At 41.1% G+C, this 18,249-nt stretch overlaps 1 protein-coding gene across 6 annotated transcripts in view; it reads left to right on the top strand.

Annotated features, from left to right (window-relative positions):
* ROR1 (receptor tyrosine kinase like orphan receptor 1) overlaps positions 1-18,249 on the top strand; it is a 475,328-nt gene that overhangs the window by 284,965 nt on the left and 172,114 nt on the right. For all 6 annotated transcript variants that reach the window (XM_038537279.1, XM_038537282.1, XM_038537281.1 and 3 more), the window contains one exon: positions 8,108-8,179. In XM_038537279.1, coding sequence (XP_038393207.1) covers positions 8,108-8,179 — 72 coding nt within the window. The remainder of the gene's footprint in view (positions 1-8,107; positions 8,180-18,249) is intronic.

Genomic DNA, 18,249 nt, shown 5'->3' with positions numbered 1-18,249 from the left:
GACAGTTGTTTTTGAATTGACCAGAGACAACTACAGGGTAATAGATTTTTATTACAAAATTGATTATAGAATATGAAAGTTCACATGGGCCATACAAAGGGAAGGATTAAATGGCAAATCTCCGAAGACAGACAGATGACACAGCAGGGAAGAAGGAAAAATGGCCAAAAGGCACTTTTGAGGGGAAAAGCCTATAAGGAAGAGCAGTGAAGCAGAAACCAGAAGAAACGAGTGCAGTTTGTTGACATTGGGAATCTGACATTGACAGATTCAGTGCAGCACCTGAAAAAAAAAAAAAAAAAACCTACATAGAGAGATAGGACCAATTTCTGAGCTAAGCATTTCTCAGCATGCTTCATCCTTTTTTTTTTTTTTTTTAAACTTTCTTTGCCAGCGTGCTCTGAAGCCCTAAATAAACTAATTCTTTTGTTCTACTAAGTATCCTTTGAGTCAAGTGGCACCATGGGTGAATGAGGGAGCGCCAACTTTGGGGATCCATTTATTTCAACTTCTTCTTGGGGAAGATCAGAGTTTGAGCCATTTTGAAATTTCTCTTATGACTTTGCATTGATCCTAAGAAGATCCGGCCTGCCCAGAAATTAGCTGAGATATTCCTTTTTTGTCTTTAAGAAAAAAACAAAAACAAACAATTAGAAGGCTCTGGATTTTGAAATGACCATTTGTTTACTTGTTGGAAAAAGTTGATAGTGTGTAACTGAGAATGACCATTATTGAGTTATTTGCTCTTCCACTAATGTGCCATGGTATTTCCAATACCCAGACCTCCTCTCAGAGTGGGACAGTCTTTGCCACCCGCTGATCCTTTGGGTTCCTCGTCCCCAAACTGGACAACATACCTTCCTCAATGCTATCTTGGAACTCTCTATTTACCTCTGTTGTACTTCTAATCACATATTTATTTTTAGAATCAAGGCTTATTTAACATTCTAAACACATTTTCCAGTTTATTTCCTTGTTACTGCTTCTTGCATACAACTCTTTCCTTCTAGATTCACCTTCCTTCTTACTGAAATAGCGCAAAAGGCAGTGAGTGGATTTATAATAGTTTTATTTTTAATAGCCAGAAAATGGAAATAACCAAACATCCAGGTTAAACAGAGTGTGGTACATCCATACTATGGAATACTACTCAGCCATGAGAAAGAATAAGCCATTGATACATGTGGCAAATTGGGTGGATCTCAAGGGCATTGTAGGAGTCTATTTATATATTATTCTTAAAACAACAAAAGTATAGAGGTGGAGAATAGATCAGTGAGTGTCAGGTGTTAGTGGTTGGGAGGAGGGTGATGGGTGTGACTATAATGGGATAGCATGAAGGAGATCTTGGTGGTGATGACAGTTCTTGATCTTGATTACAGAGGTGGTTAGATGAATCTACAAATGACAAAATGACAGAACTTGACATGTGCTCAGTAACAATGTCAAATTCATCATTTTGATGCTGTACCATGATTATATAAGCTGTAATCATGGAGAGAAACTGCGTGAAAGGTACATTGGACTTCTCTGGTCTTTACACACCCTTTGATTTATTGAAGAGATGTGCCCTCCACCCCTTCCCAATTCCTAGACTATAGGAATCTAGCAGCTTTTCTGGGCCATTGGAGTAAGTGTTTTTTCAGCTCCTTCCCACAGATGGGGATGTTCTCCCAGGCTCTAGTAAAGGCGTTAAGCAAGAACCCAGATATCTTTCTGGCCACATTTTTGGCTTTCAAGTGAACATTGAAACTGAGCCCCCAGGCCAGAGGGTCTATATTTACAAGGCACCTTCTGCATCATCTTCCATTTAGTTTTCTTCTTTTTTGGCACCTGAGAATTTCTTTCCATTCAATCTCAGCTATGCATTATATATTGTTTTGTGATATTTTATTCAGTACTCTGGGTGTTTGTAGCCTCGTTGGGGTGGGGTGGGAGGAATGACTCATGGGAGGAAGAGCCTATTTCTATCAGTTTCTATTGTTACCCTATCACACTGTTTATAATTGTGTTTCTGTACTCTCCCACTGGACTGTGAGTTCTTGAAAATGTCAAGGACCAGGACATGCTTTTTCATCCCAGTTCTTATACATAGAAAGGACTAATACATATGTATATTGAATGAATGAATAAGTTGAATGAGTGAGTGGGTGAGTGACTCTGTAGAGTTCCATGGAAGAGAATCCAAGTATGATAGTTTTTAAGTAAGATAGTTTTCAAGATTATTGCTATTGACTGTAAAGAATATGTGTGTTATTGTGGTGCTTTGTGTAGCATAATTCCTTTAAATACAAGAAGTGCATGTGGTCTGTAATATTAATTTAGCAGACTTGGAAATAGTATGTCCAAATTAAAACAAGGCATTTAATGGTGATTCCTCCAGAAGTATTTCCTCCCCTCCCTTTGTGTCCCTCACTATCCTTTTTGGGTTTTAGAACTAGGAAACCAGGCATTAACAGGGAGGAAGTGTTCATCTCAGGTACTGGTTCTCAAACTTAGAATTCACAGGGATCCTCTGAGGCTGCGTAGCTTAGAATTCACAGGGATCCTCTGAGGCTGAAGGGGGCTTAAGCCAGAGAGCAAGCAGATACACCTTTCAGCATACCCCTGCCCCCTGATCTTAGTACAGTTGGAGATGCACTGGTTCTACTGTCAGACTTCCCTGCCCAGGTGGATCAGAATTCCTCCCCCTATTCCAACAACCTGAGTAGGCAAGTGCCTTCATGTGTCTGCTTCAGGTTCTTCAATTTGAGAATGGAGATAGTAATGGCACTTAATGATGGACTTGTGGACAAGATCTCCAAGCCTCTCACATTAAGAAAACCTGGACTCCCCCTCCTTTTTTTTACATTTCCCTCTACATAAAAATATGAATAATACCACAAATTTTGGTATGTGTAAAATTTTTTTTCAGCAAGTTAATGGCTTGCCAACCTGCATAGTAATTATGCTATTTACAAAGTCATTACAGGTTTTATTTTAAAAACATGGTTTCATAGTGCAATGTAGGTTGTGTGGTTGGGAATGTGGTTTAATGTGGCAGGATCATGCCTTCTTTTCTCTCTGTGACTGTACCGATAACTTCATTTAAAGATTATATCAGAAGTCCCAATTTGAGGGCCTTAAGGATTATAGGGTCGTCGTGAACCCTGAGCATAGTAATTCTCCAGTCCTGACTGTCTCACATAGGGTGAGAAAGTCTCTAACTTATATCTCTTCTCAGTAAGTTAAGTCCCCAGAGTGGAGGGGCCACTCATTCAGGATCCCAGATGCTCTGTAAACCCAGAGCAGGAGCAAAGCCCTGGCTGATAAACCACCTTGCACTGTTAGAGAATGTCGCCTGCCCAACTGTCAACTTTCCCAAACAGGTAATTTTGGGGAAGGTAACCTATGAGTAAAGGTAACTTAGGGCTACATGGGCTTTTCTTCCACTGAGGCACTGGAAATAGGAAGGAACCATGGCAGAGAGCCATCACCAAACAGTATCTAGAATGACACTGTGTATCCAAGAACGTGAAGCTATCAGCCCGCCCACCTCCTTTCTACTCTCCCCTGGCCCCTGTTGACCATGAACAGAGAAGTGTACTCATTTTGTGTGACTGACCCTAGCTGTTTGAAAATGCCCAGTGTGTCTCTCTGAACTCCTTTTAAGGGTACAGGTCACAACTTAGGGGCACAGACAGAAGCGAATGGAGCACAGAGAGAAGGCATGCATTTATTTCTAAGCCATTTCTAAGGCCTAGCTCTATTTAGGACTTCTGTGATTTTCGCCAGGTCACCCAACTGCTGTGGGCCTCACTTTCTTCATCTGTAAAATGAAGATGAATATTTCATATATACCAAATTAGAAGCTTATTTTTTTTTAATTTTAAAAATGTTATTATTTATTTATTTATTTATTTATTTATTTATTTATTTAATAAAGCATTGGACCCTTTTCCATGATATCTGATAGGTGAAACAGAGAAATGGGAAATTGTTCCTGTTGCAGGAGGGTCTAAAGTCCTGTCCTCCTGTCCTCTTTCCCCCTGTATCTTCTAATCTTGCTCTGTAAAGATACCCCCACTAAATCCTGTAGACGCAAAAAAAAAAAAAAAAGCAGTTATATCTAGTGTATATCCAGATGTAACATTCTGGGACCCAGTGGCTCCGGTCATGAAGGACACTGGGGGTAGCCATTTGTCCCCTCATACTTGGCCTTTGTGACCACTGGGCTGGCCACCGATGTCCTGAATATGCTGGTTTATGTCTGTGTAACCTCACGTATCCCTGGATCAGGATACAGGATGTGGCATGGCTGGGTGCTTCTTGCAAGAGCCTCTACATCCTGTGAACGTTGAGTCTCTACCTGCCAACTGCTGAGATGAACCAGTAATCCTTTCAGAGAGCACAGGCTTTTATCAATTAGGAGGATTCAAGGCTGATTTTTTTTTCCTTTCCTCCAAATAACACTCCCACTGTTCAGACTTAAATACCAAAACCTTATGGTTTGCAGAATCAGTGCCAAGAAGTCAATCATCAGTGAAACTGCAAAGATAATAGCTCCTATTGATCAAATCGGGAGAAGAATGGTTTGCCCTCCTGCAGAGGTCAGGGAAGATAAGGGCTGGAGTTTTCTAAAACATGCTTGATTTGCCTAAATTGGATAAAAATACATAAAAGCACTTAAGTTCTTAAGAGAACTGGTGACCAATTCGGGAAAACCTCACAAAAATGAAAAGATTGGCTTAGTTTAGTAAGGCATGAGAAATAGAGTCTTTCTGAAAAGTATGGAGAATGTTATTTCAAACCTAGACGGTGACATAGCAGCTAACAGGAATATGTCTGCCTAGAGGATGACTATTATCTGCCGTGGTAGACAGAGAAGTCACAAAAGAGCTTGAGTGTCCACTCTGAGCTGGACAGTATGCAGGACCTTTTTGGACCATAATCTAATGTAATCCTTACCACAGTCCTGTGAGGTGGCTTTTATTGTCTCCATTTTACAGACAAGAAAATAGAGGTCAGAAGATGTTAAGTAACTTGTTCCTGATCATAAAATCAGTATTTTAATCTAGGTACGTGTTTCTATTAAGTACTCTACTATCTCCCAGTTGGCACATATTAATTTGCTCTTACCACAGTAATTTTACACAAAGAAAAGTTGCTAGTCAGGTACTAAATGTACTTGGAAATATCTCATCCTTTTGCCATGGTGAGGAGGTAGGAAAGAAGCCACAACCACTGGAGATCCTGCATGGTCAAGGCTGGTGGTTGTGTCTCTCTCTAAAGCTGCTACTGATCTTGGACTCCATAGAGCACAAGTTGAGAAGTACTGAATTTTTCTCACCTAAAGGCCAACCTTCCTTTTCGGGGAGGGGGAGCTTATTAAACATCATTTCTTTGTGGAGAGGGAGTTACTACTGTTAAACTTTTCACATAAAATAATCAGCCTTTCTTTTTAAAAAATGTGGCCTTGGAAGATAATATTTTTCAGGGAGGTTATTCATATTTTAAGATATTTTATCTGTTTTTATTATCATTTTATCTGAAAAGCTGAACATGTGGTTATCTAAAGGAATAGATCTTGAGGCTGAGAACGAAATTCCTCAGAATCATCACAATCACTTAATAAGCTTGTGAATTGAAATTATCTTTGCCATAGTCCAAGAGCCGAGTAGTAATTAGTGTCTAGGGACACATGGGGAACAATTTTACTGTTAGCAGTGCCAAGAATCTATTCATTTGTCATCGGTCCCAAATTATATTTAATCAGCAACTCAAACTCAGGTTAGAAAAACCAAGTGACATAGAGCTAACTTTCTATAAAATTAATACTGTAAAATGAAACCTATATTTCTGGCAGTTTAACTGTGAGCAGCAGTAAGATGAAGCTATGAAAATGTTGAATGTAAATACTGTCAAGGTCTGTCTTAATCCCACCACTTCCCCACCTTTTGCTTCCTTGCCTGAAATGCTGCCCTGGCTGCCATGCTTCTATTCCCAAGCTCCCTGAAGTCTGGGTATTGGAGGGCTTCATGAGCCCTTTATACGATGAACCACAGTAGTCCATAATATTGCAAACAAGGGGCCATTATTCAAAGAGCCCAAGTGGGTGGCAGCAGGATTGGGGTTAGATTGGAGCTGTGGTTGGAGTCATTCATGGGGGCCCCCAATTGTAGACAATTAGATCTTCCTCATGAAATCACTTGCATGAAATACTCATTCCTAGGACAAGTTGTTAATACCATGCAGAAGCACTGCCTTCTCTTGTGGTTTCGGGTTAAGCATTTTTCCTACTTGGAATACTTTTTTCTTTTTCACTTCATACTTTGAATCTTATGTGCTTTAACGTTCCTGCCATACTGCCCATCTGACTTCAGATCCCCTTAAAAGAATCTATGTTGTTTTTAGCTCACGACATAGGAGGGGACTGGGGCAATTTGGGTTGGAGAGGATGTGTATGGTTTGTCTTTCTTTCCCACTGCTGCTTGGACAGGGAAAGAGGGAAACCAAGGAGGTCTGCACAAACCAAACAACTCTTTTGTCTCTGCTGTATGTGACAGGTTGATCAGAGGCCCCGTAGACAAACTAGAAGTGAGTCTTTGCAAGGTCTCAGTGGGTAAACATCCTGTTCTTGGTAAAGCTCACTGACTATGGTGTGTGGCTACTATGGCCAAGTGGCAGCCAAGCCCCATCAGTAAATAAGGAAATGTTAGAAAGTGTGCTTATCTAGGTAAAAAGGTGAAGTCAGAGAGAGGTAAGATGAAAAACAAATCAGGTTCCACAGATTTGAGTACCAGGTAGCATGAGCTACTAGGAGATGTGTGGACAATAGGCCTGAATTTGAATTGCAGTTCTTCCACTTACTAAAAAGTTCACCTTGCATTTCAGATCCATTTTTAGTGGCTACCTAGAGCACTATGTTGAAAAGACTCTAAGGCAGATCCCAGATTTAATAAGCAAAAAGGACCATAATTGTTTAATGATGTCTGCACCAGATTGAAGGAAGGGGAATTGACAGCATGGGTACCATATATCTTTTTTCTTTAAAAAAAAAAAAAAAAAAAGATTTTATTTATTTATTTTGAGAGACAGAAAGCATGAACTGGGTGAGGCAAAGAGGGAGAAGGAGAGGGATAAGCAGACTTCCTGCTGAGTCCCAAGACTCAGTTCCAAGGAGCTCAATCCCAAAACCTTGAGATCATGATCTGAGCCAAAGTCAGACAGACTCTTAACTGACTGAGCCACCCAGGTGCTCCTGGGTGCCATATATCTTAATGTCATTGGTTCTGAGTTCTCTGAGATCCTGCTCAGTACTAATGTTCTGTAATACACCGTGTGTGTGTGTGTGTGTGTGTGTGTGTGTGTGTGTGTAGATACGGCCTAAGGGGAGGTTAGTGAAACCCCATTAAAATGTACTCGTAGGATGGTGTCGTGACTTAAAATTTCAAAAACAACAACAAAAACATCATTTGGGTATTACAGTCTATTACTGAAGAGTTTTAAAATTTTTAAATTTTGATAGTGCATTGATTTGTATGTTTGCTTTAATTTATGGTGGTTTTGAAAATTGCCTTTAAGTTTAGTTACCTCAATTAACTCTCATATTCAAACAGCTTTCATTTGTCTTAACTATAAGTTTCAATGTAAGGAAATAGATTTCTCTATTAATAGAAACCCTATCAATTCACAAATACAAAAAATAAAACAGTAGCAAGAACAATTTAGCTCTCATTTTTCATGGAAAGACTATTGACTATATTAGTCTAGGAGTAGTCCTCTCACAAGAAAAAGCAGATTCTATGTTTGATAATGTGTGGTCATTTCTCTAGGTTTGTTTTTTTGTTAATGAAATATTTGTATTTTAACTTTCAAGCCCTTGTTTTAAAGAAAAACCCTTTCAATCTGGCCTACAGATTGTTCATCTGGATAGCCTCTGTAATGCAGGCGCCTCTGTCTGGCAAGCAGAGCAGCCATTCCGGCTTAATAAGCTATGGGATTGCAGTGGTCTCTCTGAAAAGGCAGGGCCTTTGGAAATCTCCTGTAATGCTTCTAACAGCCCATAAGTTACTTATATATTTAATATCACCCTTGTCTTTCTCCCCTTCCTTCTTTTTCTTTCCAGAAACAGAGTTGTCAGTCACTGCTGAGTTAGTGCCTACCTCATCGTGGAACATTTCAAGTGAACTCGACAAAGGTACAAAATGGGGATGCATAGGGGAGGTGGAGGCATGGGGGAGGGGGTGTGAGTGAAACTCCATTTTTAATCCTGGCATGGCCTTCTTTGAAATCAGCTGCTTTTTAGATCATTAGAAGGAGGCGGGGGCCAAAATAAATCCCTTGCTTACTTTGTGATTATTTAACATTTAATTACTTGGAATTCTATTATTTCTGGAGAGCTTTTCCCCCCCCCCTTCTTTCCTTTCCCTTCTTCCTCTAAAATGTTCCATATGGTAAAAATGCTTCAAGATGTGAAATAGGGTTGTTTCTGACCTTCCTGACACTGCATCTAGTGGATCTTATTTAGGGGATTTGATTCCGCCTGAGCCAGGATTGATCAGAGCTGTTTGCTGGGTGACCTTTTACAGTGACTATTTGATGTGCTTGCAGGGTTCAGGGCAGAGTATTTGGAATGTTTGTAATTGCCTGTGCGTACAGATGGCGGCTTCCTGTGCGCACGTGGGGAACAGGTTCCTGCTATGAAGTTGTTGTAGTATTAATTAAGCTCCACCATATGCTAAGCACTGGCCACTAGATTGGGATCCTCTGTCTGGGAATGGTAAATCAGAACACGTTCAAAGCCCCTACAGCCTGGCTCATCCTACCCTTCCAGGCTTATTTCTCTTTAGTCCCCTTAATGTCCCTTTATGCATCTCCAGTGAAATTTCTATTTCTTCTTCTATACTCCATGCTTTTCTTCCTCTCTGCTTTGGCCAAAGCTATTCTTTCCACCTGAATCACTCCTTTTTTCTTTGCCAGTAACCATTCTCTCCCTTCTGCATGCCACAAATTACTTATCCTTCCAGACCAAGAATGAATTCTATATTAGCCACAGTCTTATCTAATCCCTGAGCAGGAAGTGGCCTTTCCTTCTTTGGAACTCCCATAGCCCTTTTCCCTGTTCTTCTCTTAGCATTTTCTGTGTTATATCATGGTGATTTATATACCTGTCTATCTCATTCTTAAGCCTGAAAGTTCCTTGTAAATGAAATTCTGTTTTATTCTTGTCCTCTTTCTTTTTCTTTGTCTCCATCACAAAATCTAGCACCGACTCCTGTTCTTAGGAAATCCTCAGTAAGTATGTGTGAAATAATGAGTCACAACTTATCTCAGGCAATACATATGAATGGGCACATCTGTCTATATATGTGCAAATTCATTAAACTTACTGAGTTTCTGCTTTAGTTAGGCATGATTCAGGTTCTGGGAGTATAGTGATAAAAGCTCAAAAATCATTGTCTTTTATATCAGATGCCTTTTATAATCAGCTCTCCTTGTCAGCTCATGTGTTCACTGTGAGTTGTATTTAATCTCTGAAGAGAGAAAACCTTATAGAACAGTAATTGGCAAGGTTATGTTGATGGTTGTAGACTTTATTATTTTTTTAAGATTTTATTTATTTATTCATGAGAGACACACAGAGAGAGGCAGAGACATAGGCAGAGGGAGAAGCAGGATCCTTATGGGGAGCCCAATGTGGGACTCTGGGATCATGCCCTGAGTTGAAGGCAGATGCTCAACCACCAAGCCACCCAGGCATCCCGGTTGTAGACTTTATTAGGCATTCTTAGAGTGGTGGGATGAGGTGAGCTATCTTTTCACCTTAAAAAAAGGACATTTGGAATAATTTTCTCTTGTCAAATTTATTTTGGACATTCTTTTTCTAGTTTAGGATTTAAAAGAGACTGTATGGTATTTCTCTGTTCAGCACCAGTACAATGCTTAGGAGTCAGTAGATTTTCAACAAATACTTATGATTTTTTTTTTAATGTGAAAGAAGACATAAACCACACTAAATGTCAACTCGGTCCCCACTCTGTAACAAGCACTTTACTAGGTGCTTTCAAGAATGTGAACATAATTGGCAAACTCCTTATGGCACCAACAGTAAAAATTATATCATTATCATTTGATCAGGTTCCAGTTATGGCTATAAGAGGCCATCAGTTATGTACTAAAAAGTTAGCAGAACCACCAGTCAAGAACCTAGGCTGCCAGACTTTGAATTTCTACCAGACCAACACTGTAATTAGCAGTGAGTGTCCTTTAGGAAAATAGTAGTGTCAATAGTTGTGAACCTCTTGCTAAAATGCTGGACTTAGGCAGGCCCCAAATTTTTGTTTGTTCAGCATGGCCTTCCAGAGGGCATGGGTGACTTTCCAGGGATTCTTGGTGTCCTATTTCTCTAGAAGATATTTAGTATATGGTCTTTCATTCCCATCTAGAATCAGAAAGAAAGCTGATTAATTCTTTCATTCATTGATCAAATCTTTCTGGCTTCCTACTCTGGTCTGGGCACTGTCTGAAAAATTAGTATTGAAAGATGAATTAGACAAAGACCTCCGTCTTCCATGAACACAGAGCCAGGTGGAAAAGACTGGTATCTAAATGTATAATCAAAGCCTTCTGGTCAATTTGATAGATTGGGCTGTCAAGGGACATTCCCCTCTAATTGCTGGTGGAAATACACAATGAAAAGAAAAAATCATTGACAGGCTGGCACACAAAAAGTAGAAATCTCCAGGTGCCAGAAGAGCAAGCTCAGTAGTAGAGCAATGATCAGCAAAAAGGAATTAAACAAAAGGTTTTATAATAAATATAGGAAATGTGTATGGTTCTCAGGGGCTAGAGTTTCAATATCCCATGGGGATGAGAAATGAGGCCATAGGAAACAAACTTGCTGCCTAAGCTGTCAGTGAGGAAAGACTGGACCAAGTGTGAAAGGACAGTTCTACTGAGGATGTGGTGTGGAGGTCTATGAACTACCCTGGGCTGTTGGGGCCACCGATGGGAAATGCAAGCCCGAACCTGTACTATATGGGGCTTAGGGGTTGGAGTTCTCATGTAGTACACAAGCTACAAACCAAGAAGATAATGTAAAAACTTGGTCTGGAATTGATTAAACTCTGAAACTCTGACAGGGGACAACCTAAAACCAGCTCACAAAATGTCTCAACATCCCAGTGCATGTGGCACCCTAACAAAAACAAAATTCTAAAAATCAAAACCACTAAATAACAACAGCAAATTCCTACTGATGTTGAGTTTACTTTTAAAAATTATAGTACAGGGCAGCCCTGGTGGCCCAGCAGTTTAGCGCTGCCTTTCGCCTGGGGTGTGATCCTGGAGACCCAGGATCGAGTCCCACGCCAGGCTCCCTGCATGCAACCTGCTTCTCCCTCTGCCTGTGTCTCTCTGTCTCTGTCTCTGTCTCTGTCTCTCTCTCTCTCTCTCTCTCTGTGTCTGTCATTAATAAATAAATAAAAAATCTTTAAAAAATAAAATAAATAAAAATTATAGTACACGCAAGAGAGGAATAAAAGAGTGAGCAGACAAGACACACAGAAAAGGTCATACCTTAGAAACTAGACAATAGACCGATTTGAGAGAGAATATATAGTGTGTGTGTGTGTGTATGTTTCATGGGAAGAATAAGTAAATAAACTGCCTCATGGTGAAGAGGAAATTAGAAACCATAGGGCAAGTATAGGATAATATGATAAAAAAGTAGGTTTTAAAAGAACTAAGTAGAAATTCTAGAACTGAAAAGCAGTTATAGAAATTAGAAGCTCATCAAATGGGTCAAATAGTGGATGCATTCAGCTAAAGAGAAAAATGGTGAACTAGAAGATGGATTTGAGGGCAGCCCGGGTGGCTCAGTGGCTTGGCACCGCCTTTGGCCCAGGGCGTGATCCTGGAGAACCGGGATCGAGTCCCATGTCAGGCTCCCTGCATGGAGCCTGCTTCTCCTCTGCCTTTGTCTCTGCCTATCTCTCTCTGTGTCTCTCATGAATTTTTAAAAAAAGAAGATGGATTTGAAATAACATAGTGGTTAAGAGAATGAACTCTGGGGCCAAGGTGACAAAGTTTGAACCCTGTAGCTACTACCTACATTCTGTGTGGCTTTGGGCAAGGCACTCCACCTATCTGTGCTTTGGTCTCCTCACTTGTAAGATGAGATAACAAAAGTAATTACCTCATCTGGTTGTTGTGAAAATTGACCTGGCTAGCAAATCTGATAAACTAATTGGAGAGAAAGCAGTAACAGCTGTTGTGGGTTAATATGATTATTACTTTGGGCTTTATAGGAAAAAAAGTCGTAGGCACTTTGGCAGGCTTGTAGGGAAAGCATATTTTAGAGATTTTAGATCTTATTCAATCAGCCCATGTCCTCAGCTTTTCCATTCTGGCCTTCCACAAGTGCATGTTCACCCACACCAGTGCCACACTTTTTTTTTTTTTAAGTTTTTATTTATTTATTCATGAGAGACACAAAAAGAGAGAGAGAGAGGCAGAGACACAGGCAGAGGAAGAAGCAGGCTCCAGGCAGGAAGCCCGACATGGGACTCGAACTCTGGTCTCCAGAATCACGCCCTGGGCCGAAGGCAGCGCCAAACCACCAAGCCACCCAGGGATCCCCCAGCACCACTTCTTAGCTTGATAAGCAAGCTTCTCCCTGGTCTTACCCCTACTGACTCCTCTCACCTCATCCCTACCCCTGTACTTTATGCTCCATTTGTTTCAACAACCTGCCTCTAATTCCCTAAATGTACCACTCTGTTTCTAGTCTCTGCACCTTTGTTCATGCAGTTTCTTCAGACTGGATTGCATTGAACTTCCTTCTCCTCCTGGCTAACTCCTTTACTTAAGTATTGTCTGAAGCATTCCCCTAGTGCTCCTAATGGGAATAGTGCTGAATAAGATAGGCAGCATCCCTGCTTTGCTGACCTTGCATGAAAGAGAGAGAGAGAGAAAGAGAGAGAGAGAGAGAATGTATGAATCCATTTATCAGTCCCATTGACCATGCCATCTACGGTACCCTGAAATACTTCATATGTGGCGTATCACATCACCCCACATCTATCTTGATCAGAGTCCTTACCATGCTGTATTGAAATTACCTAGTTTGTGCCTGCTTTTTGAAGTTAGGGGTTCCCTTATCTATTGGCATGCTCTAATTACCCAACACAATATCTGCTGTGTATAGTAGGAAACATGGTGCTAAATTGCTTGGGTTCATATCCCAGCTATTTCAATTCATAGCTGCTGCAAGTGAATATACCTGCTGTGTGCAAGGCACTGGGTAAACATGTTGCATGCATCATTCGAATTCATACCACCCTTTATGGTAGAACAGATAAGCAACTGAGGCTCATCAGGCTTAAAGGAGTTGGCTGAAGGGCTCTGGTGGTGAGTGGCAGTGCCAGGATTCCCACCAAGGCCTCCAGGCCAAGTTTAGGGATCCACTTTCAACGTGGCAGCTGATTACACCCCCTCCTATGCATTCCCCTTCCCTCCTTCTTGGGCCAAGTTTGTCAAAGGTAGAAGCAGTAAAGTAAGCCCCATCAGTTGGTGTTCTTTAATGCCTTTCTCTTCACCCAGCTACTCTGTTCCACCCATCAACCCCACCCTGGTTCCCCAGACTCACTCAGGTCCTGTTTTTCTGTTAAATGAGTCCAGTCAGTGGCATTAAACAGTTACCTGTTTATCCTTTCCAACAGGAAATGAAATCTAAAAGAGACAAGGCCACCCGGGAAGAGCCGTTGAAAGCTACTATTGATGAGGCATGGGGGTAATTTCTGAAACAAATGCTTCAGAACTGAGTACCTTCTAAAATAAATGGATCTACGGGGGCCCCACCTCAGCTTCCCCATGGGGATTTTGGGATGGGGTGTGATGAGGGCCTCTTTCCCCTTCTTGCATTTTCAGTCACACGAGGTCTCAGAGGTTCTCTGTAGAAAGCCAAATGTTTCTTTTGGAGAAAGGACTGGAAATTGCACCCGTAGGTAGCAGAAAGGGAGGGAGCCTCCTACTTAAAAAAAATACTGAGGCTTGCTTCCAACTTCAAATAGTTCTCTGTGCTGACAGACTAGATCTGGGGGTATTTTTGTCCTGTTTTGCTTTCTCAAATGGAGACCTGGCTTTCTCTATGAAGCTTAGAGCTTTACACACAGTAGGGAAGTGTACAGTGTGATTCTTATGAGCATGAGTTCTGGAGTTACTATGACTCTGAGCTTCCTTTTACTCACCTCTGGAGTGAGGGCCTTTGAATCTATCACCTAAGACTTTTGCTGGCCAACAAACACATCTCTAGTACCACTTGTGTATTGTGCCAAGGACATCTGCTTGCGTGGTCATAACAAACAGATAGATACATGCTGGCCTCGGTCCCTTAGCCTACCTCTTCCCTGAGAGCTTGCCTGTCAAGAACTATGACCAGGTTCTCTGGTTCAGGAGTGGTTGCTTCCTCTTGTCCCTTTTTTTCTGTTACTTGATTTGGCACTTAAAGAATCTGTTTAAGTGATATTGACTGGCCTGTACACTTAGCCCAAATAGGGTAGCTGGATCCTTTACTTGTGCTCCTGGTTGTATGGATTTGGAGCAGTGGCAGTGGGTGAAGGAACAACATAAAGAAGGACTGGATCAGGAGTCTTGGTACTTGGCAGGCTAACGAACAGTCTTCCTAGGACTGGGGTCTTTGAAGGCTTATCCATTTAGTGTCCCATCTTCAAAACTGGTAGTTGGTGGGAAGAATTTCTGGTGGAACTCCTGGGGTAGCCTGTGATGTTTAAGACAGCACCATTTCAGTAGGTGTTGGGAAGGGAAACCTTCCTCTGTCCTCTGAGGTCCTTCTAGCTGGATTTAGAATCAAATTGACATGAGACAGATTAACAGGAGAAAATCAAATTTAATAGGCATATGTATGGGGAACCCAACACAGACATGAGATTCCAAAAACAAGGCAGTAGGAAGCTTATCTGAGCTAAGGAGAGAGGTAGGGCCTGAGGATACAAAGAGGAGGAAGGCCATTATGCAGGAAAGTGACAGATGCTAGGAAAAATAAGGTTGCCCTATTATGCGGGTAAGTTTCTCAGCCTACTGGGAGTTTCTATTCATAGCTCTCTTCCAGTCCAAAGTGAGATGTAGTATAACTATAAAACACACACTGGATTTCAAAGGCTTGACATGATAAAAGAACTTGAAATATCCCATTAATAATTTTCCTATCAACTACATGTTGAAATGATCATTTCTCATGTATTGAATTAAGGGGAAATATATTATAAAATTAATTTTACCTAATCCTTTTTAATGCTGCTACTAGACAACATAAAATTACACATGATGCTTGCATGTGTGGCTTGTGTTATATTTCTATTCAAAGGTGCTGCCGTAATGAAACAACAGCTGGAATCTTAGGTAAATCTCCTAACCTGTGTTTCCTCCTTAGAGCATGAGATATTCTTGTGCCCATTCCAGTTTTAAAACTCTAAGAACTACTTTTTATGAAAAGAAACTTTTCTAAAACAGATCCTGTGTCTGTATATAATACTTTAAAATATCTAGGCATAAGGGATTATCGTTACTGATTATAATCTGATCATTAACTCAAAAAAGGCAATATTTTGAGTAATGTACTTTTTGTGGAGAAAAACTCTGCAGGTTAGAAATCTGAAGCATCGAGGGATTATAATTTGATAATGAAGGACAATAGCAGAATCACAGAGCAATGCAGGAACTGCAGATCTGGGGCAGTAGTTGAGCACTTTCAAACAGGGCCCTATTACATATCCTGCATTGCCTCTGTCTCTCAAACCCAGTCTTACACTGTTCTCCTAAGCTGGCTATGCACCCGATGCACTCACTCCCTTTTAGGTTCCTCCAGCAAGCTAAGCTCTTTTCTTGACCAGGGGCACTTGATATGCTGTTCCTTCTACCCAGAATCCTCTTTCCCTTTTCAGATATTGGCATAGTTGTCAGCCACTCAGGTAAGTTATTCCTAACCATCCAAAGTTAGTCTCCACCATTAGTTTTCTTTTCCTTTATAGGAATTAATAAAAAAAAAAAAATCCAGTCTAGTTCTGGAAGCAGTGAGAATACCTTCTTGATAGGAAAGTAGAGAAGTAGAGGAGCTTCTTGCCAGCTCTGCTGTGTCTGCTTTATCCCTTGCTAATTGACAAGTCCTTAGTCCCTCTGGCTAGAACCCAGGGTGGAGCACATGATATAGAAATCAGTTACCCTTCAACCAAGCTGTGCTCTCTATAGGACTCTTGTTAATCTTCTTTACTTGATAAGCCTATTTGTTTTAGGGAAGGAACCTCCAAGATAAGGCCTATGGAATTCTGTCCTAAATTACAGGGAAAATGCCCCTATATGGTCAATCTTGCTTCTTCAGAACCTGCTCAGAGGGGAGGAGCTTACTAGTGGGGCCCATCACAGGAGCAGAGGATCAGCTTCCCCACTCAATGGTCTTTCCAGCTCCAATTCTTGGCACCAATCCCTCCCATCAGCCCTCTTGTCTCCTCCTCCATGTGCTGCTGTCAGTAGGGCATTCAGCTTAGAGGGATGAGGCCCTAGGGTGTTCCACAAGAGGCCAATTTGGCTGTGTGAGGAGCACAGAGCTCCCTGCTCCCTGCTCCCAGCAACCACCACCCAGTTGAGACAGAGGAGCAGTCAAATAAGCTTGGAAATGTTTATGCTCCTATCAGGATAGAGATTTATCTACTTCCCATCATGGGTCTCAGATTCCTTACTCCCTTGGTACCATTTTCAGTAGTTGCTGTCTAAGACCAGGCACAATCTTGGAAGCATAAAACAGGAGGCAGCAGAGAGTTTCTTGATTTGCTCAGGCCATCCTTTTCCTTTCCTGCACATCTTTTAGTTTGGATTTAAACCTTCCTGCTGAACCTCCTGTCCACCCACTTTAGAAATGGCTTTGGAGTTTGGCCTCAAGAACTTTGTGGACTGAGGTCCTGCTCATAGAGATCATAGGCCTTTCTAGTCCTGGGCCTATGGCTTTGGTCAAGCTTTGCTCGAAGACTCACAAGGACATTTGGACTTAGAAGTCTTTTGGCTAAGGGCAGGAGAAGAGAGATCATACAAAGCACTTTGTTATCTGGCTCTCTCTCTCCAGTCTGTAATTGAAGGGTTTAAAAGTTTTCCAGTGATTCTAACTTGCAACAAAGTTTAAGAACCATCATTTTCAAGTTCTTCCAGGCTAATCTGTACTGCAGTTGACAACTTCCATAATAGTCTCTAACACGTGATTTATCCAGGTACAGAAGCTTGGAACTTTCTCCATTTCTGTTCTCAATTTTCTGGGGTAGTATAAAGAAGGAGTGGGTTTGGAGGGAGAAGTCCTTGGTGTATATTTAAGCTCTATGGCTAACTCAGGTTCTTGAAAATTGAGCTTTAGTTTAGTGGGTTTTTTCTTCTTTTCTTCATCTCTTAAATGGGGAGAATACCAGTTTTCCACGATTGTTGTGAGTACTGAATGTGATGACATGTAAGAGGGTCAAGCTCAGGTTTCAGCCCTGATAAATAAATATAGTGATAGATATTGATACTAATATTGACAAAAAAAAGTTTATGTCTGAATAACTTGGCATAACTCCATCACCTCTATATGGCCACCAGGAGTAATACCTCCTTACCTCATGAACTATTAAGAGCTACCATCTATTAAGAGCGTTTCACATGTCATAAATCATGTGAAGTGATTTACATGCATTGTCACACTTAATCCTCATAATAGTTCTAAGAGATAGTGTGTCCATTTTACAGGTGAGAAAAAATAAGCCTTTGAGAAATGTCATGGGCTGAATGGTGGCCCCCCTCAAAGATATGTCCATGTCCTGATCCCAAGAACCTATGAATTTTACCTTATTTGGAAAAAGGGTATTTGCAGATGTAAGTTAATTAGAATTTTGAGAAGGGATTATCTCACATTATCTGGGTGGGACCTACATGCCTACAATTGTTCTCATAAGATAAAGGCTGGGGGAGATTTCATACAAACCCACAGAGGAGAGGGTGTTGTGAAGACCAAGGTAAAGACTAGGGAGATATAGTCCCACAAACCTGGGAATATTGGGGCACCCACCAGAAACTGGAAGACCCAAGGATTGTACTCCCCCTAGAGCTCCTAGAGGGATCATAGTTCTGCCTGATTTAGGACTTCTGGCCTCAGAATTATAAGAATAAATTTTTGTTTACACCAAGTCTGTAGTAGTTTGTTATAGCAACATCAGGAAACTGATCAAAGCA

Source organism: Canis lupus, chromosome 5, assembly GCF_011100685.1.
Source record: "Canis lupus familiaris isolate Mischka breed German Shepherd chromosome 5, alternate assembly UU_Cfam_GSD_1.0, whole genome shotgun sequence".
NCBI classification, from domain to species: domain Eukaryota; kingdom Metazoa; phylum Chordata; class Mammalia; order Carnivora; family Canidae; genus Canis; species Canis lupus.
The sequence above is the reverse complement of the archived record's forward strand: the minus strand, read 5'-3'. Positions and strand labels throughout refer to the sequence as shown.